This window comes from Sturnus vulgaris, chromosome 2, assembly GCF_052056855.1.
Source record: "Sturnus vulgaris isolate bStuVul1 chromosome 2, bStuVul1.hap1, whole genome shotgun sequence".
Lineage (NCBI taxonomy): Eukaryota > Metazoa > Chordata > Aves > Passeriformes > Sturnidae > Sturnus > Sturnus vulgaris.
In genome coordinates this window covers 118,400,101-118,426,334 of record NC_142244.1, presented here as the reverse complement: position 1 = coordinate 118,426,334, position 26,234 = coordinate 118,400,101, and the positions used below count along the sequence as shown (strand labels likewise).

Sequence of the window (26,234 nt, the reverse complement as noted above, 5' to 3'; positions counted from 1 at the left end):
GGATCACCCAGTCCCACCCTGCCCTCCCCAGCAATCCCAGCCTGGGCATCCCTGGCAGCTCCTGGAGCTCTGTGCCCATTCCCTGGGGAGCCTGGGCAGTGCCAGCACCCTCTGGGGGAAGAGCCTTGCCCTAAAATCCATCCTAAATCCCTCCTGGAACAGCTCCAGCCTCTCCTCGGGTTGTAAGGAAGTTTCCTGTGTGAGAACATCACCAGGATATATGCAGCAAGGAAGTTACAGGTGACTACAAGAAAAGGTAAAAGAAACAAGGAAGGACCGTGTGTAGTAACATTCTCCAGAGCCATCAACACCCAAAATACAGCTTAGCTTTTTGATTTAAAAAAATGCATCCATTTGGAGCTTGACTCCAATATATATTCAGTTAATAGTCACAGCTATTGCATTAAATATCTATTGCCACATAAGCTCTAAACAAAAAGCACTTTGAAACTGGGCAGTGGGAAGAGGCAGAGGAGGACAGAGTGTTTCTTGTTTTAACGAGGGCTATACTATCCCACCTGCAATGCTGGTTGGGTTACTAATAGGAATTATTTACTGAACAATACTCTCTGATGAGCCATGGAAGTGTTTTCCCTCCATACAGCAGAGAAAGATAGAATTCATAGAAAATATTGTTTTCTACAAGCAGACCCCATATTTCACCCCAAATAAAGCAGCAGCTGAACCAGAACAAAAGATATCCACAGGGAATATCATCCACAGCCGTGTCTGCTCATCCGAGGCAGAGGCACACACAGGGACACAGCCCTGAACATGGACCGGCTTCCTTTTCCTGAGCCCCGACAACATCCCCTCATTCCCCTGGTGCCCTTTGCCAAGCCCAAAGGGACAGCACTCCCACGGGATGGCGTTCCTAGGGAATGGCATTCCCAATGGAGGGCACACCTCAGGGCTGCCATTCCCAACGGAGGGCACTCCCCAGGAATGGCACTCTCAATGGAGGGCACACCTCAGGGATGGCATTCCCAACGGAGGGCACTCCCCAGGAATGGCACTCTCAGTGGAGGGCACACCTCAGGGATGGCACTCTCAGTGGAGGGCACACCTCAAGGATGGCACTCCCAATGGAGGGCACACCTCAGGGATGGCACTCCCAATGGAGGGCTCTGCTCCTTCCCCTCGCTCAGGGCGCAGCGGGCGCGGGGAGCAGCGGCCGGAGGCAGCAGGACCAAGGTGATTGAAGCTGCAGAATCCCCGCGGCGGTACCGCCACACATTACGGGAACGGGAGCAGGAAAGGCAGCCGGCCCCAGCAAGGGGCTCAGCATCGCTCACCGCCCGCCCCGGCTACCGAGGGAGGCGAGGAGGAGGACCCGGGCCCTGGCACCGCGACACGCCCGGGCACCGTGAGGGGCTGAGGCGGCGCTGCCCCCCCGCCGGCCTGGGCTGAACGGCCGCCGCCGCTCGCAGCCCGCGCCCCCCGCTGCCCCCGTCCCGCCGGGCCGTACCTCATGTCTGTGCGGGCCCTACTCACAGCCCCGGCCGCGGCCAGGGGACCGAGGGGCCGGAGGGGCCGGAGCGGCGCCCGCAGCCGCCTCCGCCGGACGCGCCATCGCCGCCCTCGCCCCGTCTGAGGGGAGGGGGGAGGAGCCCCTCGCGGCCGCCGTACTGACGCGCGGCCGCGGCCCCCGCGTGACGGGCAGGCCGTGTCACCAATCAGAGCTCGGGAGGGAGACAGAGCCCCGCCCCCTCCGGCCAATCAGAGCTCTGACAGCCCCGTTCTGACGTACGACCTCCACCCGCCCCCCCTGCGTGATGGGCAGGGCGCTTCACCAATCACAGGCCAGCACCCGCCTCCCCGGCCAATCACGGTTCTGCCAGGCTGAGGGCTCAGTTTTCGGGGAGCGGTGAGGGGCGGCCGCGCTCCCTCCTCGCCGCCCGCGGGAGGCGCCTGTATCGTGCATTCGGTGTTAATTCATCAGGTAACTGCAGGTGGCGTCTCCTCCCTCTCCTCGGCGATGTGCCAGAGGTCGCGTCGGGCGCCGTAGCCTCCCGCCTCGCCTCATGCAATGAGTGACATCCACACGGACCAATCACGCCTCGGCTTTCACGATGAATGGCGGTCATATTGACCAATCGTGGCGCTCACTCCGCTGCAGAAGGCTGTGATTGGCTGCAGGGCGGGGACAGTGCCTGAGGGCGAGGCGGAAGTGAGGGAGTGTCATGGCAACCGCGGGCGCGTCGCGGTGCTCGGGATTCCCGCGGAACCGGAGCCCCTGAGGGACTCCCCGGGGCTGCTGGAGCCTCTCGGTGCGGGCCAGGTTCGCTCGGAGCCTCCTGAGGGACTCCCCGGGGCTGCTGGAGCCTCTCGGTGCGGGCCGGGTTCGCTCGGAGCCCCTGAGGGACTCCGCGGGCATGGCGGGTCGGACACGGGCCTGACATGCAGAGGTCTCGGGGTGGTCCCTCAGAGATTAGAGCTGCAATAATGCTGTCATGATTTCCTGCCTCTCTGCTCCCCGCTCTTCTTTTTCCTTGTTAAGTCGTTTTTACTGTTTGGTTATTTTGTTGTTGTTTTTTTTTCCTTTCTAAAAGGTTCTTGTTCATTGAGGACGACACGGGCCGAGTCGGGAGAGGAGAGCAGAAACCCAAGTGGTGATTTTTGGTGAAGTCACACGTAAGGTTCGCTGTATTCCTGCACAGGAATTCCCTGAATTGTGTGGCTGGGTGGCAAAGAACCCCTCTGCTGCACGGGGCACCCATCAGTAAATCCTGTGTCCTTCAGTGCCTTTTCTGCTGTACCTACATCGGTACCTGAAGGGGCTCCAGGAGAGCTGGAGAGGGACTGGGGACAAGGATGGAGGGACAGCACACAGGGAATGGCTTCAAAGCAGGATTTGATGGGATTTTGGGAATTAGGAATTGTTCCCTGGCAGGGTGGGCAGGGCTGGCACAGGGTGCCCAGAGCAGCTGTGGCTGCCCCTGGATCCCTGGAATGTTCAGTTCCAGGTTGGACATTGGGACAGTGGGAGGTGTCCCTGCCATGGCAGGGGTGGCTCTGAGGGGGATTTAAGGTCCCTTCCAACCCAAACCAGTCTGGGATTCTGTAATCCTCAGTCCTGTGGATTTTCTCTGTTATGGGCAACTAAATCTGCAAACAACAGCTGTGTTTCTTATAGAGTGGTTTAATTTAATTTAATTTAATTTAGCAAGGCTTTAATGCCTTGTTTGCCCACAGACACTGCAGCTGTCACAGTTTGGTTGCTGTGTTTTTCAGGTCACTATGAAGGCCCTGTATGGTCAGCAGAATTCTCCTGGAGAGGAAATGACATTTGTGTTCCAGGAAAGAGTGAGTTGCCATCAGAACAGCTCTGTCCAGCAGGCAGGGGCAGAGGAGAGTTTGGCTGAGTGCCACAGGGGAATTGAGGCACAGAAATCTTGGGAAAGGACTGGTAGGATCCCTGCACACACAGGCAGGGAAAGGAAGGCAGGGGAGGTGCATTTTGTCATCAGGCAGCATTTGCCAAGACCACTGCTGGACTTCTCTGCAGTTTTGGTGTCCAGACTTTACAAACAAGCTTTTCAGGCATGAAAAATGAACCATGCATCCACATTTCCTGGATGAATTTGCTGGTCACTGAAAAAGTAGAAATAGAGCCTGAGGAGTTTATCAGGTTTGGAGTTGTTTCTTTGATATCATTTGAACTTCATTTTGGACTTGAATGTTGACCTCAGTGGGTTTGTCAGGATTTGTGCCTCAAATAAAGGGAAATTAAACCTCAATAGAAAAATAATGTCAGAAAAATAATGGTGAGGTTTTGTAATGTCTAGTGGTCAGTTTACAATAATAATATCATAATATAGTGACATAATAATAATGATGATAATGATAAGTAAGGTCTAGTGACCAGTTTGCAATAATAATGTAATAATATAATAATATAATGCTAATACTATAATAATAATAGTAACAATAATAATAATAAAAGTAATAGTAATGATAATAATAATATTAATAATAATAATAATAATAGTGTACTTTAAATGGTGTTGTAAACCCCTTTTCATTGAAAATACCAGCCTGCTCTCCCTACAAACAATCTAAGAAGTGGAGAAGTGCTCTCAGGAGCTGGAGAAGCTCCTGTGGGCACATCCTTTGTCTAACACAGCAACTGTAAATGTGTCCTAGGAGAACCTTCCTGCCACCAGAGACCACGATGTGAAGGTGCAGGTCAGAGCCTGTGCCCTGAGCTGGCTGGACACAGAGGTATTTGCTTGGTGCTGTCAAACTGGGGGTGTCTGTGCTTCCCATGGCCCTTGGCACAAGCTGAGGCTGTGGCTTTGCTGCTGGCAGTGGGCACAGGACTGGGCTGGGGTTCTTGCACAGCTCTGAATAAAAAGCATCTGGAATTTGGTTCCTAATTGATGGAGACATGTCAGTTGTTTAGCTGTGAGATGTCTTGCAGTAAATCCCTTTTATCTTCATCTGCACCTAGGTTTGCTTGGCTGATAACTCCCTGCTTTTATTTTTTAATATGCTTCTAAATTTAAATACAGAAATCAATGCCATGGCTTAATTTTGACTGAGAAATGTGTGCACTTTCTTCCCCTTGGTAACATTTTGGTAATGGCCCAACCTTACTGTGATGATCCAACACTGTAAGATGATAACAAATGTGTAAATACAGAGCTTTAGCAAGAATGTTGTAAGCTTTGTTTTCATTTAGCTCCTGTCAGAAATTAAACTGAAGAAGGAACTGGTGCCTGTTGGGCGAGAAATTTCAGGAGTTGTGCTGGAAGGTGAGTGAGGATCAGGGATTCCAGTCAGAACAAAGAACTCCTTGGGGTGGGGCACTTTAGGAACGGGAATTCTGCTCCCTTGACTGCTGTGCCAGTGCTGTTATCAGTGCCCCGAGGTGCAGTGTCCAGGCTGGCTCTCACACACCACCTGAGAGTTCCTGCAGGGAGCTCCTTGTGGGTGAGGAGCCACAGTTTAGGGGATTCAACATTCGGGCTTGGCACGTGTGCAATCAATAGAATTATGTTTTGTTCATTAGAAATGTGTCTCTTTAATTCTGTGAGCTGGTGATAACCAGTGCTTCCAAATGCACATCCCATTCCTGCTATAAATATTTCTCTTTTTCCCTTTTTCCTCCTTTTCACCTCTCCCTGGTGAGTTGGAAGCAAGGTGACCTTTTTCCAGCCAGATGATGAAGTGGTGGGTAAGTTACTGCCTGTTTGCCTCAACTGGCACCAACAGTCATCTTTTTATAATGAATGACTGAGCTTAGAATAATTGATAAAGCTAAATTGACCATGTATTTTCAAAATTAAACTGCTGCCACATGCATAAACTTATAAATGGGGATTCTGTTCTGAGAATGTTCCCTTAGGATTTGAAATATGATGTTGTATTAACCACCAAATTGTGACTGATGCCTTAGGAGAGAGGAGTTATTTCTTAGGGCCATTCTGTCCCACATGTTTATATTTTGTGTGCTGAATGAAAGGATTAGATGATGACTGAAGTTCTGGAAGTGGGGCAGAGTGGAGAGTGATGTGGGGAGAATAATGCAAGGTCCTCATTGCACAGGAGCAGCTCCTGGAGACTGAATATTCCCTGGATAAACCCTGGACACAGCTCCAGGTGTGCACAAGCACGTTTTTAATGGGAACTCTGAAATTCAGACTGGACACAGCAGCCACATTTGCAAGGCAAAGCCCTTTGGTCTAAATGGAGTGGGAGATTTGTGGGGGAGAGGGAGGAAAAGAATGGTTTTCCCTGGGATGGGGGGGACATGAATTCAGGAGATGGAGCAGCTGCCAGAACCCCCTGTTCAGGAGGGTTCTGTGACCAGGTAAAAAACTCAGTTATAACCAGGATGGAGGGGTTTTCTGCCTACTCTGCTTTTGCTTCCTCTGCCTTCCCTGGGTAGTTTGGTTTTCCTGCACTTCATTTTTCCTATTCCTGCTTTTTAACACTTCCACATTGCTGTGTGTTCATCCTCTGCTTCTTCTGTGCCTCTGTTGCTGCCTCTGCAAAGCACAAGTTCAGGAATTGGGATGGGAGGTGAGAGGGGCTGTGGGGTGGCTGCTCTGTCATGCACAGCCTGGATGAATTCAGACATCCCCAGACAAAAATGAACCTGCCAGTACCAAGCAGCATTCACTGGTGTTCCCATCCTTTCTCACCCAATCCCAAAATGCTGTAGAAGCAGCTCTGGAACTGCCTCGTGGACACCCTGGGCTGGGACCTGGCCAAGGTCTCTTACCTGTCCTGAACCTGCCAAGAGGGGACTGAACCCAGAGCAAGCAGGACCAGGGAATTCCTTGGGAGAGTGCTTTGGTTGGAATGATTGCTTGTGGGAAAATTCAAGGTCTGTGTTCTTTTTTTTTTTTTTTTTCCCCCAGGAATTTTGCCCCTGGATTCTGAGGAGTCTGGTGTCTGTGAAGTTGTCCTGGTTCACGAGCATTATTTGGGTTTGTAGATTATACATTTTGCTAATTATTATTTTCACTGTATCTGTTGATTTTGTTTTAGCTTTTCTAAAAGGGAGCTCTGGGCATACTCCTTCCATTCCAACATTCCAAAATTCCAGCTGCCCCACCAAGTCACAGAAGTTTGAACACTCAGTGCTCTCATAGGCTTTTACTTTGCTGTCACCATTTCACAGTTCATGATGGCATAAACCACACAAGCTGATCCTGGTTTTTTCCTTTTTTTTCCCTTCTAACTTCCCATTTTGTTGCTTCATTGTTGTTACACTTTTTCCTAACCTGTCAAAAAATTTAATGAGGAGAAATTTGCTTTTTTCTTCCCTTTGACTCAGTCCAGCAATATCACTTGGGACCAGACTAAGGTGAAACAAGCAGACTGGAACTGGAAAAGGAGTTTTCAGGGATGAGGGTCAGGGAAAGCCCAACACTGAAACGTTGTGAGCTTCCAGTTTTTCCTTTCTGGGCATAGATTGCTTTAATGGGCAGGATATTAAATGTGGGAGTCCCTGTCCTTCTTCCAGCAGTTTGTTGCCTTGAGCAAGCCATTCTTTTACTGAAAATTTGCTCTTCCCAAAGAAACTGTGGCTGCCCCATGCCTGGAATGTCCAAGGCCAGGTTGGACACTGGGGCTGGAGCAGCCTGGGACAGTGGGAGGTGTCCCTGCCATGGCACTGGGTGGGATTTAAGGTCCTTCCAACCCAAACCATCTGGGATTCTAAAAATCTAAAATTGAGTTGTGTTGTTTCTGTGACTGCCCATGAATTCCAGCTGTTCAGTTGTGAGTTGGCTCGCTTAAACTTGGCTACAGCAAAACTGAATCCCTAACTGAATTATGTAAAATATGGCAAAATATCCTCTCCATGGCTTCTTAAATGAGAGGGAAACAGGAGCAGGTGAGGTCCTGTTTGCAGGGGGAGCCTTCCTGACCTGCTGTGACAGGTTTTGCTGACGAGCCCCCTGTTGGAACCCTGGAAACTGAGAATTGGAGACTTTCTGTGCTGCCAGGCACTGACCCCCAGCAGAACTCTGCATTTCACCTGAGGCCATGGAGAAGCTTCCAGAATTAATGATAGAACTGGGATCATGGGGTGTGGTTTGAATAGAAGTGTGTGATATCACATGGTGGGAAATTTAGAATTTAAGGGTTTAGAACATAGTGATATATAAAAAAAAAAGATAGAGGTTTTAGGGTGGAGGTTTTGTCTTCTTCACCTTCTTCATGGGTTTGGGTGATATTGTGTGATTGGGTAGAAAAATCCACATTGCAGGTCATGGGTGATTGGTTATTGGGTTAAAAGCAAAAATAATTCAGGTGGCTTTACTTAATTGGACCATTTAGCCTTAAAAGACCTTGTAGAGAGAGAGATGGGGCTCCATTTTTAACTTTTTAGCTTGAAGTGCTGTAGAACTCCCTGTAACAGAAATAAGAATTAATAAACATCAAAATCCGAACAAGAAATTCCATCCCCTGCAATCAATCCCCACCCTGGCAAGATGAAAAAGATTAAAAAGTGATAACCCCCGGGGGTTTTGCTGGGGTTTTCAGCATGTGTGTGTGTGTGTTTGTTTGTGTTTGTCCCCTCAGTTCACAAGCCACAGAAGGTGTGCTGGGTGGAGGCCGCAGGGACGCTGCGGGACGGGCTCCGGGCATACACAGCCCTGCATTACCTGGCCCAGGTGTGCCCTGGCAGGAGTGTCCTGGTCCTGGATGGAGCAAGTGTGGGTAACTCTGGGCAATGTCACACATTTCCCCCTGCACAAATCTCCCTTAGCTCACAGCCCCTCTGCTTTTCTCACAGCTGGGAGTGCTGGCAGTGCCTTTCCTTTCGTGGGTTTGTAGGAAGGTGTTGGATCCCACAAACCTGGAATTTTGAGCTTTCTGAGCTTTCTGGCACTGCCCCCCTGCAGAACACTGCTTTGGAGCTGAGCCCTTGGCCAAAGCTCCCAAATCTGAGTGATGGAGTTAAAATCAGGGCTGTGGAGTTCAATAGAAGTGTGTGATTGCACATGGGGAAGGGTTTGGGATTTGGGGTTTTTATAATACAGTCACAGGGATGGGACAAGAGGGGGGATTTGGGGTGGGGTCTCTGTGGGTGCTCATCTTCCTTCTTCATGATTTCATAGTAGATTTTGTAGTAGTTTCTTGTTGGATAGTTAGTGCTGCACTGAGGGTCACAGGAGTTTGGTTATTGGGTCAAAAGTATAAATAATATAGTGTTAATTCTCTATTGGACTGTTTATCTTTAGGAAACCTTGTAGCTAGCTAATTCAGCTCAGTTTTGCTCACTTTTAGCTGATTTTCCCACGTGAGATCCTGACCAGGAATATTGTCCTGCCTGCAGTGTGGGGGTGCAGAGAGGGAGGGGGTTCTGCTGTCTGCACTGACACAGTTTTGCCCTGAGTCCTCAGGGGTAACTGCAGGAAAATGCCTTATTTTTTACTCCTCTCCCACCTCTGCTTTTTTTTTTTACCTTTTATTGGATATAAATAATTTAATTTGCATCCCTGCAGTTCTTAGTGCTAATGAAGATTCTGTAATGTAAACATGGCTGGGGCTTTTTCCTTGGAGCTTTTTTCCCTTCAGGCTCCAAGTTCCAGCTGCAGTGGAGCTGGCTGGGGTAATTAAAGCAGAGTGTGAGCTAATTTGTTGAAGACAAGAACCAGTTACTGACCAAAAGTTCATTCAGAGCTTCCCAGTCACTGAAGAGTTGTTTTGGCCTCACTTAGGACAGAAGCAGGTCTGTGAAAATTCAACATTTGGTTGAGCTGTGGTTTTTTTGCAGGAGTAAGTTCATTTCTGGGTACTCCCCTGAGTGACCTTTGCAATATAATTGTTCTTAAACAACATCAAATTGTTGGTGTAAATCAATGAATGAATCAATTGATCAATGATTCTGGTTTTTCCTTCCCAGCCATTTGGTACCATTGCAATTCAGTTGGCTCAGCACAGAGGGGCCAAAGTCATCTCCACTGCCCACAGCCTGGAGGACAAGCAGTACCTGGAGAGGCTCAGACCTGCTGGGGGTGAGTTTCATCCTTCAGTGCTAAAGCTTGGCCTAAAGAATGGCTCAGAAGATTTTTTTTCTCTCATGTCTAGAGACTTCTGTAAAAATCAAATACAAATTGATAGTTTAATTAAATCGTTTTCAGGTTTGTTCTGTTCTCCACAGGTATTTAATTTCTGGTTTAGGTGTACTTAATGGCATTTTTATTCTCTATTTAAGTAGCAATGACTGGCAGCACTTTCCAGTAATGCTGAGTGCTGGCTTTTGGCCTGAGTGCTCAGGAAATCTTTCCATTGGATGAAGTGGTTGCTGTGGAAGGGAGGATTGCTGACCCAGCAGGAACCCAGTGTGTGCCAGAGCTCCCACACCTCACACCCAGCACTCAGCAGCCTCACAATCCTCCTGGAAGGGTTTTTTTTTTAGGGTTTAGGTGTCAGGTAATGCCACAGCTGTGCTGGACATGCACAGCCTCTGCATTCTGCTTTCTGGAGGAACTTGGCCTCACACACAACATTTACATTCTTCCCTGACTTCTCTTTGCTGCTTCAAGTTTGGTTTGTTTTTTTTTCCTCTGAAAATAACATGAGAAAATATTCTGTCTAGGAGCTACTGGCATCTTTGCTGATCCAAATTTCGATGGTGTTTTGTGGAGGAAAGTGGAATATTCCTTTATTCAGACAATTTTAAAATAAAGGATGGATTGTCAAGTCTGGCTGGACTGCAGCAAAAGGTTCAAACTGGTGCCTGCTACTTCCTCCTGCAAATAGCCAGTGCTGCAGAGTAATCCCCAGGTTTCTTTTTCAGAGGATGATTTTTTTTGGCTTTCACTGAAGATCCAGAACAGTTTGGGAGTCACATCTGTGTGGTTCCAGCTGCTGGCCCTGCAGCTCCTGCCAGGCTGATTTCTCCACAGCTTGACACTCACACTTGGGTTGTTTTTTTTTTTTGCAATTTGACCCAAAAACCTCTATTTTTTCCTAATTTCAGCAGCCTTTTTTACTGGCTCATGTTTGTATATTTTCCTGTGCTAGCAGTCATGACAGATATCAGAAGTGGAAGATTTTTGGGAATGCTGTTGCTATGCAGAGCCTTGATGCACCAGCTCTTACAGGGCCAAAGAGGAAATCCTGAAAACCTAAAACTTCCTTTTGTAACATTTTCTGAGTATATTTTGCTAATTATATGAAACATTCATGAGCTTGGAAGGGATTTGGCAATTTTATTCTCACAGTCCTGAGTTGCTTTTTCCAGCATTTTAAAGTTTTTTGAGTGTTAATGTCAAATAGATCCTAAGTAAGCCAAATTCAAAGTGGCTTCTTGTGTCTTTGGGTGGAGAAGTCTCAGTTTTGTGCTTGTTCAGTGAGTTTTTGGTTAATTTTTGGCAGTGTTCAGTGTTTGTGTTATCATTGTTGAGCATACCAAGCTGCTTCCTGGAATGGCTGAGGGGGAAAAATGATAGCTGCAACTTTATATCAAATAAAGAAATAGAACCTGAGCACAGCATTAAAGAGAGAAGCAGTTTGAGGGCAAGAGCAAAAAGCTTTTAAAAGTGTTCAGAATTTCTGATTTGTTTGTTAATTAATGTGATTCCAGTGCCTGAAGTAGAAGTTCCTGGTAATATTTCAGGATTTGTATTTAGACCACCAGGATGGGACTTTTTTTGTCTTCAGTAATCTGTGGAGTAAAAATTATAATAGAATGAAGGAGGAGATCTGAACAAATTTTGACATTTTACTGCCTGTGTTTCAGGCAATGGATACAGAACATCCCATAAACAATGGGATGAGTTTCTGTTAGAGAACCCAAGGGAAATATCTGTACATACACAGCTATTTCCTGTGCTCCTGCTTTGTTTTCAGTTTGGTTTGTGAGATTTTATTCTGTGCTCTCTGCTGAGAACCCCCCAGTGATGTCCTGGCTGTCCTGAGCACGGTGCCTGAACCCCCAGCACATCCTTGGGGTGCCAGGGTTTGATTCCAGGAGAGAAAAATGAAGTTTTAGCAGGCAGAAAAATGTTACTTTGGAAGTTGTGCAACAGGAGAAGAAACTGAGCTAATTTACCAATATTTTGTGAGAAATATATAAATTACAAAGGATTATAGAAAATTTTATTACAGTTTGTTGCTTGGCCTTTTCTACAGTGGTGAGAATTTTTTCCAGCATTTTTGAGGAAAGAAGTTGAGCAGGATTTTTATAAGTACTGTTTGAACCGTTGTACTGAGTTAAGGAACAAAACTGGACATTTTTTGGCATACAAAAATCAGAAAATAGTCAAACTGGTGAAACTTTGGCCTTTTTTTTTTTTTGATTGCCAGGCTTTGGGTCTATGAAACCAGAATTCTTTTCAAAAATGAAATTATTTGCAGAAATAATACCATGTCAGATTTCCTTGTTAAGGAAAACCTTCTAACTTCTTGACTGAAGGAAACTAAGAAGAAAATGATATTATGAGGGTTTATTTGCATATGTGACTATCATTAATATTTAATTACTATCTCATCTTTAGTAAACTTTGATGTTGTGTTCTCTCCAGTCAAATCATTTGACTTCAGTGAAAAAAAAAAAGTGGGAATGGCTTTAGGATTTGAATGCATCCTCTGATTTGTTTGGGGATTTGAAAGGACAGAAAGAACCAAACCCAAGGCATTTATTGATGCTCTGTTAATATCTGTTAATATTTGTGACTATTGATGATTTGTTAATATCCTTCATGACCAGCTCTTTGCATTTTTTTCTCCCCTCCCTCCTTCCCTCCCCTGCTGGGATCCCTGCAGGAGTCAAGCAGCCTTTGGTGGGTAAGTGCAGATCAGAGCTCAGGCCAGGAGCTCCCAAATTTGTTTGATGTTCTTTCAGTTCTCATTTGCTTGTGAAATCTTTGGCCCCTGTTTCATTTCTAAACGTTTTTTCCACCTCACAATAATGAAGGGAGGTGGTAATGAATAATAATGATCCTGTAGCTGCTCCTGCTCTGCCCCTGTGTTATTGCTGTAATATTAAAAATGGTTTTTACCTGAAGGAGAGCAGGGATTTGGGGAATTAGGAATTGTTCCCTGGCAGGGTGGGATTTAAGGTCCCTCCCAACCCAAACCATTCCAGGATTCTCTCATTCCTGGTTCTGTGGCTCTTCTTGATAACCAACCATAAATGGGGCATCTCAGATACATGACAGGAAAATGTGTTGGTGGCTTTCAGTTCAGCAATATTTCAAGAGCAGATACAAATCCCTTCATGTAAACATTAAATTAAAGCCCCAGAGAGCCAGGACTAGGACAAGAATAGCAAAGAATTTACTTAGAGGAGGATTTCTAATCTTAGAGTGCCACATTTTATCCTTTTGGGCCAACAAACTCCTGAGCTGAACTTCTGCATTCATACTTTTTGGAGTTGATTTTGCACTGTGTTAAAAATGGAAAGAAAAAAAAATATTCCAGGGTTTTTTGGGTGTAGCTGCAAACCTGTTTGTGGTACCTGCTTGTTATAAGGACATATTATATTATATTATTGGATTTTTGCAAACATTAAAATGAATGCTATACATATGATGTTAGAAAACTGCTGAATGAATATAGTTTCTTTTAGTTCTGCTATTAATAAAACTTAGAAGTAGTAGTGTAATAAATACCTATTTTTCTGAGACTATAACGTGGTGATGTAAAAAAATTTTTGTTCATGTAACTAACTCAGAAAACAATTTTAAAAAATGAGGAAAATCTTCACATTCTTAAATTGTCAGTGATGGACACCAGAACCCCAGGGAAGGAATTTATTCATCTTCCATTATCAGGGGGTACTGAAAAGATGGAGCCACAAGGAGGAAAAAAATTTTAAAAAGTTGATTTGGAGGTTGGGTGGGAACGATTTTGAATAATGCATGAAGATCTATGAATATGCAACAGGTTGGTGCATTTTAGGAAGTGTTTTCTGAGTTAGGGTGTGCTCCTGACTAAATGCCCAGCACCCAGCCATTAACCCTTTGCTGTATTGTCCTTGTCTCCTATTAGTTTTCCTATTAAACCTTTTAAGATTTCGCAGGCAGGTGAAGCTGGTTTTTCCCAGTGCAGTTCAGGATGTGAGCTCTCAGTTTGGAGTGTCCTTGCTCTGAGGTTTATTTTGTTGTGTGCTGTTGGCAGCCCGGGTGATCGATGTGTCCCAGGGCAAGATTGACGTGGCCGAGAGCTGCCTGGAGGAGACGGGCGGGCTGGGCGTGGACATCGCGCTGGACGCCGGAGGTACCCGGGGCAGCTCCTGGAAATTCCGTTCCTGATCCTGCTCCTGGAAATTCTGTTCCTGTTCCTGCTCCTGGAAATTCCGTTCCTGTTCCTGCTCCTGGAAATTCCGTCCCTGATCCTTGGGAATTTCATTCCTGATCCCTGGCAATTCCATCCCTCTTCCTGTTCCTGGAAATTCCGTTCCTGTTCCTGCTGCTGGAAATTCTCTTCCTGTTCCTGGCAATTCCATCCTTGGGAATTCCATCTGTTCCCTCTCCCTTGGAATTTCACCTGTTCCTATTCCTTTGGGAATTCCATCTGTTCCTGTTCCTTTGGGAATTCCATCTGTTCCCTCTCCCTTGGGAATTTCACCTGTTCCTATTCCTTTGGGAATTCCATCTGTTCCTGTTCCTTTGGGAATTCCATCTGTTCCCTCTCCCTTGGGAATTTCAGCTCCTCCCTCACCCACTGCTGCAAGCAGCTCCTCGTCAGCTGCTAAATGTGGCTGAAATGTTCCTCTGTTTAAAACTGAACATTTAAAAATGATTCATTAATTTAAAGAGTAGAGCTGTGACATTGTTGTTTATGCTGCCTTGTTTGAATACAGAAATTAACCCTAATTAGCAGCACTGTCCACCTCTGTTGGAAACCAACTCTAATAGGTGAAAGCTCTGAAGCTGCTATTCAGAGTAATGTAAATAAAATATTATTACATATTATTATGCTAGATATTATATTTATTTATTACTATTGTTACATATTTTATAACTCCTGATATGTATTTATATAATATAATATAGTAGTATATTAGTATACTATATATAATATAGTAAAATATTGTACTGTATTATTATAGTAAATTATAGTATATTATATACTATATTATATATAATACCCTATATAATATAGTATATTTATTATATATAGTACTAGTATACTATCTATAATAGTATATTATATATATTTCTATAGTACATAAATATAGAATAGTATCTAAATATATAATAGTATCTAGATATATAATTTATATATTTAAATTATACATTATTTTATATTATGTACACTATAATATAAATACTATAATATATTTTAGAGGCTTTCTATATTTTTTATACATATTATATATATACATCTATATTTTATATATATTTTATATTATGCATTCTGTTATATATGCACTATATTATATATATTTTATAATTTTTATCTTATATATTTTATGGCTTATATATACTATGTATAATATATAATATGTTATATATTGTATAATATAGACTATATTATTATTCTATATTATTACTCTATAGTATTATATATAGAAACAAAATGTTACTCTGAATAGTGACTTCAAAGCTATTACAAAATATTTTTCTGAATGAAGTATATAAAACACTCAGGGTATAAATGAAATAACAAATTCCGAGTTTTCAATGATTTTTAGCTGCAACAACTGAAAAACGTAGAGTTCCACTGAAATATGTGGAAATCAATACCTGCTGAATGTTGCACATTTTCTCAGAGCTCAGAGGAATTTTTTCTCCCTCCCCAGTGAGGTTATTCAGTGCTGAAGATGAGCCAGCTCCCAAATCTCAGCTGCTGCCTCACAAGCACGACATCATCACCCTGCTTGGGGTTGGGGGCCACTGGATAACCACGGAAAAGAACCTGCAGGTAAAGATCCTGGGCCAGGGAGCAGAGAAAATTGAAATACAGACACATAAAACTTTTATTTCAACCTGCCAGTGTTACAGGTTTCCTCTCTTTAAAGTGTGGGCAAGAGATGGTTTTTGTTTGGTTTAACCACCTCTGTAAAATAACCATTTAAGCTTTATTTTTGTGCAGGAAAATGTAACTAAATAACATTTTTTCTTCAATTTGCTTCAGCTGGATCCTCCAGACAGCCATTCCTTGTTCCTCAAGGGAGCCACAGTGTCCTTCCTGAACGAGGAGATCTGGAACTTGTCCAATGTGCAGCAGGGGAAATATCTCAATATCCTTTGGTGCTCCTGTGGAATTCTCACTGCTCCAAGGAGTGAAAACACAGCTGGGAAATCCCACTGAGAGCTTCTGCTCTGCTCAGTGCTGCACCCCAGCTGCAAGGTGCAGCTGAAGTTTAAGAGACACTCAGGTTTTAAGGTATTTTCTGCATTCCTTTTAAACACATGGGGGAATCCCAGACTGGTTTGGGTTGGGAGAGACCTCAAATCCCCCCCAGTGCCACCCCTGCCATGGCAGGGACACCTCCCAATGTCCAACCTGGCCTTGAAAATGTCTCTACATTCATTACAAGTAGTGCTGCAAACCACCCATTCTCCAATTAATTGAAGATTTGATTCTATATGTTTTTATTTTATTCAAGTGACATTTTGGAAGTTTTTTTGGTTCTTGTGCATTTGGGCATTGGATGCATCACCAGTAATTTAATGCACTCACTTTCACTGAAAAAGTGGAAGTGTTTTGGCTTCCTAACTTTTCCTTTATTTGCAATGTACAGAAATATTATGTATATAAAATGTACTGATTGGTTTTGTACCTAAAATTCATGTGGGTTAGGAAAAGGAAAATAAATGTCTCCTACATTTGGGCCAATGCAGCTGGACTGAGCTCCCTGGGCAGGACAATTTTCAGCCCTGCAAGGTTTGGGTGCTTTTGGCTTTAGGGACTTGTGTATCTTGTGAAATTCTGGAGCATCTGGCATTACTGTCATCTGAAGAAGTCATAAATTGATCACTTTTTAAAAGAACTTGAGCTTCAAATATCAGCCTGATTAGCCTGAAAATGAAGGATGAACCTTATTGTTGGAGTTTCATACAAAAGCTGAATTAACTCCCCATTAACTCACAGATCCCTCAGTGTGCTCCAAGAATTTCCAGCCTCTGCTGGGTTCCCAACTTCATCTTGGCTTTTTATCAGGTGCCTGTATGAACAGTCACAACAGTTACCTGGTCCCAAAATCTCTTCATTCTGCACAAAAAAATGCCATAGATTAATGATTGATTGATGCTGTACTAGTGCAGGCTGCACTTGTATTTCATATTGAAATACTGAGTATTTTCATATTGAGATCATTGAAATGTTCCATATTTCATTTCTGCATCCTATTTCAGGAATTTAAGTTTTTGATAATAGAAACAAGTGCAGAAATCTGATCTAAAGCCTGGAATTGAGGTTCATTTTCATTTTGCCTTGATCTGGCTGAGTTGGTATCAATACAGGGCTGTGACCAGCAAATGTGATTGTAAAGAGATTTCTCTCCAGCTCTATTGTTCCTTAACAGTCCTCTTGGATACCCATCCTGGAAGATATCATGGAGAAATTATCAAATAACATTTTCAGGTGAGAGTTTTTTGTGGGTTTTTAAATTCAGCATTAGAAGTAGAAAACTCTTTCCAGCACTAACACTCCTGAGCAGAGCTTTAGGAGACAGGAAGACTCCACAATAAGAAGTCTTGGATTTTATTATGGACTCCCACCCATAATAAGGTGGGAATGGAATTTCCTTTCCTTATAGCAGGAAACAATCGGTATAGAGCAGAACCCTCCCCACCACCCTCTTTTCTCCCCCTGCAAGAAGGATATTTTTATTTATTGTGGCTCCTGTTTGCTTTGGGGCTTTTCCCTTCTGTGCACTGGGGCAGTCATGAAGCTGTTCTTTTGTTTGGGGAGGGAGGTTGACACAGTGAAAGTAAAGTGTGTCCTGTGATATTTTTCTTGGTCTGAGTGTGCTAACCAGCACACTTTTTTGTTTTTTGTTTTTTTTTAACAATTTTACTGTTCAATTTTAGGCCTCAGCTGGATGAACCCATCCCATTGTACGAAGCCAAAGTTTCTATGGAAATAGTTCAGAAGAATCAAGCAAGAAAGAGACAAGTCATCCAGTTCTGACACACACAGCTTCTGATTTCTCAGCCTGGGGAAGATAAAGAGATGTATTTGTGGAGTAATTCAGTGTACACTTGCAGGCAGTAAACAGAATTTAAACATTCTTTGTACCTCAGCACAAATGATCTCTGAAGTTTCCATGATTTCAGGGATTTTTAATTCCCTTCAGCAGAATGTTCCCATCAGCAGCTTCTGAAGAAGCAGACTTGACAAAAAATCTTGTCTGCCCTGCTGCACTTAAAAATGTCAGAAACATCTACAGGCAAACTCAGTTGCTGTTGAATTTCAACCCTAAGAAATTAAAGACGGGAAAAAATATACTTCTATTAGTCTTTCTGTCTCCAACCCCTACCAGTAGTTACCTTTACAGTTACCTTTTACTTTTGACTGCCTTGAGACTGAATGCTACACTTAATGATCTTAATCCACATTTAAAACTGTTTTGCAATTGAATAATTATTGAGATTGGCCAGGGTGCCAGATGGGAAGGACATGGTAGTGACAGCAGGAGCTTCCCCCAGCTCTTTCCCTTCATTTCAGCACTAAGGCAGTAAACCTGGTAAATCCAGGAGTCCTCAGCTGGTGGAATTGTGTGAGTCAGATGTTTGAGGCGTTTTGTGTGACTTGTTACCTTTGATATCTCCATGTGCTGTGCACTTTCATTTCCCCTCCTTTAACCCCATCACAGCCCAGATCTGTTGCTCCACCATTGTGGCCCATCTGAAAGTCAGCAGTGGGGAAGGAAGTGCATTTTGCTTTCAGCCATGTTCCTCATTTTGTGAGGATCACTCAAACCATGGACATGGGCACTTCAAAGCAGCGCCAGGAGTGAGAAAATCGGAGAGAAAACAGATGATCCAGAAGCACCCTTGATCTGTCTCCTCTCACTGCCCGGCCTTGGAGGAGGCTGTGGATAAATGATGCCCAGCAAGGCCATGGCATGAGCAGTAACTGTGATTTCCTCGCTGTGTGCTCCGTGCAGCCTCGGAAAGGAGCGGGGCTTCTGTGCCCGTCTGGAGCGAGCGAGCGCTCCGGGAGCTCCACACCGAGGCTGGAGCCTTGGAGCAGCCGGGCATTGCTGCCCTGATGCTGCTCGCTTTTGCTTCAGGGTTTCCAAAATACAGCAGAGCACAGCAAACACTTTCCAAAGTTGAAAAAGACAAGAAAAACGAGTGACAAAACTGTGTAAGGATTTTCTAGCAGAGTTTTTCTTTTATTGTCTTTTGTCAGTAGAGATGTTGTGCCGAACTACCCCTTTATGCCTTCTGAGCCACATGTACCTGGAATTATACCATTCTAGTATTTGTTCGGCCTTTCAAGAGCAGTGTACAAAAGAATAATGGAATCAGAAGTGGTTTTCTATGCCAAGTAGCCTAAAAGACTGGTTTCTTTGGCCCAAAAAGACTGAGCCCTGTGGGTTTAGTGTCACATCTCACATTCCTGTGTCCTGGGGCGATGGTGCCGCAGCCGAGCGCAGCCCTTGGGGCCGCTGCACGAGTGCATTGGGAAGGGCACGGGCACCATTTCAGCGCCGTGTGTCTTTGTGCTTCATGTTTGTGCTGCCCGTGCGGGCGGAGCGGGGCTGGCGGGAGCCGCGCTCCCCTCAGAGCCCCTGAGGGCGGCAGCAATGGCGGCGCCGCTCCCTCAGCGCCCGGGCCCGGCCCCGGCGGGCGGGGAGCCCTCGGCAGCGCCCTGGGGGCAGCAGGGACCGAGCCCCGGCCCCGGGCACAGCCCTGAGGGACAGCCCTGCTCCCCGGCCTCCCGCGGCACTGCAGCCGCTGCCCACAAGTCCCTGGCACGTCCCTGTGCCAATTGCTCGTGCCCTGGGCAGCGCAGCCTGCAAACGCAGGGCTCTGCAGTGTGGGGCTGGGGCTGTCGTGTGGCAGCGTGGCCAAAGCCTCTCAGGGCTCTGGGCACAGCAGGGGCCACAAGGCCACAAAGTCCGGGGGCTGCTCCGTGCCAGTTCCTGTCTGCTCCACTCTTGTTGGGGTGCCGGGGTGGCCCTTGGTAACGGTGGAGCTTCGTGTCAGGGCCGTTGGTGTTGGGGGCCATGGCGGTGGCCGGAGACCCTTGTGACATCAGGGAGTTCCACCGTGGCCCTGGGTGTGTAAGGGGGCGCAGAGCCCTGGATCGCTCAGTTCCAGGAGAGCCACTCTCAGAGGTGGAAGCCGCTCCCTGGTTCTGTCGGCTCCGGTCACTGAGGGCAGCAGGTGACAGTGATAAGGGCCAGGGCAACTCCAACTCCCGGTCCCCCAGGCCTTGCCCAGCTGGCTGGAAGCCCCCAGCGGGCAGTGGTGCGGGCAGTGAGCAGCTCAGCCCTGTCACTGTCACTGTCACTGACTGAGGAGGAGGAGGGAGCCGTTGCCAAAATGGACGGAGAGCTGTCCCAGTGGCAGAATCACAGTGACCTGGAGGACTCCCAGTGGGATGACACCAATGAATATTCCCAGTGGGATGATCCTGATGATGAGGATTCCCAGTGGGAGGACAGTGATGAGAAGGATTCCCAGCAGGACGATGACAATGAGGAGGAGATTTTCCAGTGGGAAGATGAGGTCCTGAGAGAGATCTACCAGACAGGAGGAGAACTGAAAGTCCAGGTACGTGTGAGAGTTCAGGAAGTTTCCCAGTACAGGGGTGAGCACACCAAGAGCTCTGTGAATGGGAATAAACTGTCACAGTCCAGGAGCTGTACCCATGGGAAGAGAAGGGTGAGATAAGGCAAGAGGTGCTCAAATGGGAACAATGTGTCACAGCACAAGGGGTGTCCCAGTGGGAAACAGAGGTGCGAGGGTAGCAGGAGCTGGGGTGGGAAGAACACAAGGGATCCCATGAGGTGTCCTTGCAGAGATAGGAGTGTCCCAGAGGATTCCCAATGGGACGATGTGCAAGAGCTGTCCCAGAGGGAAGGTGAGAGGTACCAAGAATTCTGAGTGTGGGATGAAGATGTGCACTCCCACATGTCCCCATGGGACAGACAGCAGAGCTGGAATTGTCGCAGGTGACAGAGAGCAGGGACAAGGAAGTGTCCCAAGGACCAGGTGCCCCCAAGAGCGGCCCTGATGGGACGATGGGAGTGAGTGAGAGCTGTCCCAATGGGAGGAACGTGTGAGCAGGCAGGAGCTGTCCCAAGGGAGAAATGCCATCAGCAGCTCCAAGATCTGGGACAGACCCTTGTGAGTGACAAGGAGCCCCAGCCTTGTCCCCCTGTGGGGCCCAGCTCTGGCAGCCGTGTGGGCACAGAGGTGGCAGCAGAGGCAGCCCGTGCCCCAAGCAGTGCCTCTCCTTCCCCACAGAATTCCATGGAGGCCGAGCCGGCAGCTGCTGCCCCATCCGGAGCTGCTGAGGAGGCAGCAGCGGGGTCAGGGCAGGCAGGGCAGCAGACCACGGACGACTCCAAGGAGGAAATGAAATTTCTGCAATTCTTGGATGACCTGGAGCCTTCCCTGGTGAGTGACCCAGAGCTGTCCCAGGAAGTTTCTGACAGGGAAGAATGCACGGAGAAAGATCTGTCCCAGGGAGAAGCCAGCAGCTCCCAAGACCCCTCCAAATGGGAAGAATACATTGAACAAGGGCTGGCTGATGGAGATGTCATCAGTTGTGAGGACGTTTCCGGCTGGGAATGTTATAAATGAGAGACAAAAGTCTCGATATTCAGCAAAATTTAGATTGCTTTATTTGATATAGAAAGAGCAAGCAGCGCTGGGGAACGTGAGGGGTCACTGCCCACTCCACGCTCCACCCAACCTTGGTTTGCAGCCTCTTCTTATACTGGGGTTCCTTGTTGTCCACAAATTCACAAAGCCTTTGGGTGATAATCAGTCACAGATTGCCATCTGGTCCTTGGAGATGACCACCAGAGAAGTTCTGGGAGTCTGGTTTTTGGGATAGGCAGTATTGATTAGACAAAGGCAGGAAGGGCTTTTTGGGAAATCCGATTTTGCAAGCTGGTAGCTGATACAACTTATTTGAAAAACATAACATAATATAGCATAATGTAATGTACCATAATACAACATAATATAACATAACAAGGTGATTTTAAACAGAATGATTTAATCATATAATTTCCTTTCTTTAGTGTCCATGCTTCACTTCAGAGCTTAGTATTCTGGTTTATACAAACCCCAATGCTTTTGTGATTAACACCAATCTTTTATCAATTATCACAGGAAGAACCCGTTGGCCAAATTGTAACAGGAGGGGACGGCAGCAGAACCTCAGCAAACTCCACCTTGGAAGACAACAACGACCAGGAGCCCCTGCAGAACTGGGAAGACAAGATCAAGCCCAGCATTGAGACCAAGCTCTTCTGCCCAGACGATGACAAATTGGATGATGTGAGTGTCCTGGAGCTGCCACCAGAGGACAAAGAGCAAAAACTGAAAGCTTTTGCTGCAGATGGGCTCCCAGTGCCCGTCCCTCGCGAGGCGTGGGTTGAGGAACCGGCCCTGGAGCCGTGTGTCCCCAGCAAACGGCGCTCACGCTTCAGGCGGGCGCTGCGGGCGCTGCGGGGGCTGCTCCGCTGCCCCTGCCTGAGGCCACGGGCAGAGCCCTGAAAAGGGAAGGCGGAGAGCACAAAGAATACAGAGAAGACAAGACAACATCGCAGATGGAGGAGATGAAGACAATGAAAAACTGTAAGACAAAGAAGAACAGGAAGAAGACCGACTAAGAAGACAAAGAAGATGGAGAAGACTTATTTAGGAATACATAGAAGAATAGGAATAAGAATTTAGGAACACTTAGAAGAAGAAGAAGAATAGGAATAAGTATAAGAATTTTAAAGTATATTTAAGAAGAAGAAGAGTAATAAGGCTTTAGAATATATATATAAGAAGAATAAGAATAGAAATAAGAATAAGAATAAGCATAGGAATAGGAATAAGAATTTAAAAATACATAGAAGAAGCAAAGAAGAAGAGTAGTAAGAAAAAGTAGTAAGAAGACAAAGAATAACAACCAGAAGAATAATTGAAGAATACAAGAATGAAGAGAAAATTTATTTTTTTTTATTAAGTATTGTATGTTTTCATTACAGTATGTTATACAATAGGTTGTAGTTAAGATACATGATAAGGTCCTAAGTCTGTTCCAGTTAGTGTAGAATTAGTGTATGTTCTAATAAAGTTTGTAAGAGACAAGAAAAGAGTGTCCGGATTTCGTTTGCTGTGTCTCCGAGGTGCTGCTGCATTTTCACTCTCAGTGCCACGGAGTCCCCTGTGAGCAGTGACTGCTCAGCCCCAGCGGCAGCGGGAGAGTTCCCGGCTGGGCCGGCAGGGCAGGGCTGTCCCTGCTCTCTGCAGGCAAACGAAAGGCGCCCGCGGAGCCCGGCTGAGAGAGAACCGTGCTGGGAACCCCTTTGCAGCAGGGCTGTGCAGCCGCCACAGCGAAGCCACCACAGCTCGGGGCCGTTTCTCTTTTCTTTTCTTTTCTTTTCTTTTCTTTTCTTTTCTTTTCTTTTCTTTTCTTTTCTTTTCTTTTCTTTTCTTTTCTTTTCTTTTCTTTTCTTTTCTTTTCTTTTCTTTTCTTTTCTTTTCTTTTCTTTTCTTTTCTTTTCTTTTCTTTCTTTTCTTTTCTTTTCTTTTCTTTTCTTTTCTTTTCTTTTCTTTTCTTTTCTTTTCTTTTCTTTTCTTTTCTTTTCTTTTCTTTTCTTTTCTTTTCTTTTCTTTTCTTTTCTTTCACTGTCCCCCCTGTCCCGTTGTCACCGTTGTCCCCGTTGCCCTGTGTGTGTCCCCAGTGCTGCTGTTTCACCGACGGTGTCACCGCGGTCCCCGCGCCCCCGGCCCGGCCCCACAAGCGGCTGCTGGAGGGGGAGCGGGGTCCCCCCACGGCGGGGATGGGAGCCCAGTGCCCCGTGCGCCAGGTACGGCCCCTCTGCCCGCCACGGAAACGGAGCCAGCGCGCTTTGGAAAGGCTCGGGTGACTTTAATAAAGCTCCAACAGCGCCACTGATTCATATGGAGCCACGGGACAGAACAGTAACTGATCCAAATGGAAATGGGGGCGCTTGTAAAGCGTTAAAATCTGAAAAATAAAAAATAAGAAAATAAAAAATAGAAATAAAAGAAAAATTAAATAACAATAAAATAAAAATAAAATAGAAATAAAATAAAAATAAACTTTAAAAGAAAAATAAAAATATAAAAATTAAAAATATATTAAAAATGAAAAGTAGAAAGAAAATTAAAATAGTTAATAAAAATTAAGTAACAATAAAAGAAAAATAAAAGAAAAATAGAAAAAAGAAAAATAAAATAGAAAAAAAAAGAAAAATATTTTAAAAATAAAGAAAGCTCAAATAAAAACTAAAAAACATAAATAAAATAAAATAAAAATAAAAATTAAAAATATAAAAAATAAAAAATATATACAAACCAAAAATGTAAATAAAATTAAAATAAAATAGAAAATAAAAATAGAAAATATAAATAAAATAATAATAAACATAAAATAAAAAAATAATAAAATATATATAAAAACCAAAAATGTAAATAAAATTAAAATAAAACAGAAAATAAAAATAGGAAATATAAATAAAATAATAATAAAAATAGAATAAAAATAAAAATTAAAATGTAAATAAAAATAAAACAAAAAATGAAATTTAAAATAAAATAAAAAATATAAAGAACATATTTTATTTATAAAATCTAAAAATAATAAAACATTCATAACTTTCAATACATGCCCAACTCCCCAAATCCACTGCTGGAGAGGGATGTATTAACAAAATTACAAACAACCATTACATTTCAAGAAAATTTTTAAAACTACTCTCAAAATAAATCATCAAAAATACATAAAAGTGTTAAGTTTAATAGTAACAATAATTAAAACGAAAGGAAATATTAATAACAAAATAATAAGCCAAGTATTTCCTAAAGTATAAACCTCTAATATACCAATATATATATCAACCTCTAATATATTAAAAAAACGGAAAAAAACCCTCCTGTATTAATCAAACTAAAAAATAAATCAACCAAAGTTAAACAATACCCCATAAAAAAATTTAATCCAGTAATTAAAAACTTATCAATCTAATTTCAACATTCCCATTCTACCAATTCAAAAACCTAATAACTCTTATCAAATAATACAAAATCTACAAACTATCAATAAAATAACTACAAATCTTCACCCCGTAATAAACAACCCACATACTCTATTAACACACTTAACACCCAAACTGACCTAGTTTACCATCTTACATTTTAAAAATTCTTTATTTTTTTTATTTTTAAAAATCCCTTCTTTTTTTAAATTTTAAAAATATCTAATTTTTTTTTATTTTTAAAAATCCCTTCTTTTTTTAAATTTTAAAAATACCTTATTTTTTTTAATTTTAAAAATCCCTTCATTTACCACCCTCTCCACAAAGCCAACCAATCAAATGTTTACCTTTAAATAGCAAAGCCCTAAGAGTGGGCACAAAACACAACTCATTAAACACAATTTCCTCAAAGCTTTCAAAACTCGCCCTCCTTGCTCAAAAAAAACAACTTAGAAAAAACTTCAAGGCCTGGGAAGCCCCACCAAAAAAACCCAAACAAACATAAAAAACTGTTATAATATATAAATAACCTCCTAATAGCCACTCAAAAAAAATTAAAATTAAAATTAAAATAAATCCAGACTGGTGCCTCTGCTGGTCCCTTCCCATCCTGATATTTGCTGCAGTGGAGTCCAGGGCTCTGACCTTAATTATCATTTTTGGGGGTTTAATTCTCTGGAGTGGCCTCTCTTTCACCTCTTCCATTATTCCTGAACTTTGTGTTTCTCTGCTCCCATTTTAGCATCCATCAGAAATCCCTGCACAATTCCCTGTGTGCCCTGAGCACGGCCTGGGGGTCCCTGGTGGCTCTTAAAGCCCAGCCCCAAATAAATTGTTCCCAAAAATGATCAGAGTGGGTTTGTCCAAGGGCAGAACCCCCCTGGCTGTGTTCAGTGTGCCAGGCCCAGAGCTCCTGCACAACCACCCCAACCCCCTCAGGGGGCACAGGAGTGAGGTTTCCATGCTTCAAATCATCCCAGGAGGAAGAGGAGTGAGGTTTCCATCCTTCAAATCATCCCAAGAGGAAGAGGAGTGAGGTTTCCATCCTTCAAATCATCCCAAGAGGAAGAGGAGTGAGGTTTCCATCCTTCAAATCATCCCAAGAGGAAGAGGAGTGAGGTTTCCATCCTTCAAATCATCTCAGGACAGGGGAGTGAGGTTTCCATCCTTCAAATCATCCCAGGAGGAAGAGGAGTGAGGTTTCCATCCTTCAAATCATCCCAAGAGGAAGAGGAGTGAGGTTTCCATCCTTCAAATCATCTCAGGACAGGGGAGTGAGGTTTCCATCCTTCAGAGCCAAGGGAAGAGCAGGGGTTGGGGTGGGACACAGCAAACAGCTCAGTGCAGGTTCCATCCTCAGTGGCTTTGATTTGGTTTCAGGTTCCAGAAGCTCTTCTAGAACAAATCAGGGCTGCAATCCTCCAGCACATCGTGGACAGCTTGAGACAAGAAGGAGCAGCCTATGTAGGTGAGTGAGCACCTGAAAACCAAGGTAAGCCCCCACCCAGGTCACTTCCATTGTCCTTGTGCTTCTCAATTCCAGATGGTATTTGTTTAAAAAAAACCAAACAGCAGCAGCTCATTTTTCATGCAGTGTTAAGCCTCATTTGGTTCACAGCTCTTTGTT

The 26,234-nt window shown here is 44.4% G+C and overlaps 2 protein-coding genes across 13 annotated transcripts in view; one reads left to right on the top strand and one right to left on the bottom strand.

Moving 5' to 3' along the window:
* The window catches only part of ITSN1 (intersectin 1), a 111,358-nt gene extending 109,752 nt beyond the window's left edge, over nucleotides 1–1,606 (bottom strand). For all 3 annotated transcript variants that reach the window (XM_088160509.1, XM_088160510.1, XM_088160511.1), the window contains exon 1: nucleotides 1,469–1,606. The gene's annotated coding sequence lies outside the window, so the exon portion shown is untranslated. The remainder of the gene's footprint in view (nucleotides 1–1,468) is intronic.
* Nucleotides 1,607–1,807: 201 nt separating this feature from the next.
* CRYZL1 (crystallin zeta like 1) lies at nucleotides 1,808–17,870 on the top strand. Of its 10 annotated transcripts, none has more exons than XM_088160532.1 (15): nucleotides 1,808–1,942; nucleotides 2,553–2,634; nucleotides 3,235–3,306; nucleotides 4,147–4,224; nucleotides 4,685–4,757; nucleotides 5,135–5,179; nucleotides 6,369–6,437; nucleotides 8,041–8,174; nucleotides 9,368–9,479; nucleotides 12,235–12,255; nucleotides 13,591–13,689; nucleotides 15,218–15,339; nucleotides 15,553–15,658; nucleotides 16,959–17,004; nucleotides 17,454–17,870. In XM_088160532.1, the coding sequence occupies exons 3-15, from the start codon at nucleotides 3,241–3,243 to the stop codon at nucleotides 17,551–17,553; spliced, it is 1,071 nt and encodes a 356-aa protein (XP_088016658.1). In that variant the 5' UTR covers nucleotides 1,808–1,942; nucleotides 2,553–2,634; nucleotides 3,235–3,240; the 3' UTR covers nucleotides 17,554–17,870. The 10 variants fall into 10 exon arrangements, 9 of the variants coding, with proteins under 9 accessions (XP_088016658.1, XP_088016655.1, XP_088016656.1 ...); XM_088160529.1 differs by having other exon boundaries at nucleotides 1,833–1,942; nucleotides 2,553–2,639; XR_015801880.1 differs by lacking the exon at nucleotides 1,808–1,942 and adding an exon at nucleotides 2,150–2,270 and having other exon boundaries at nucleotides 2,553–2,639; nucleotides 15,553–15,804; nucleotides 16,927–17,004.
* Nucleotides 17,871–26,234: the final 8,364 nt, after the last annotated feature.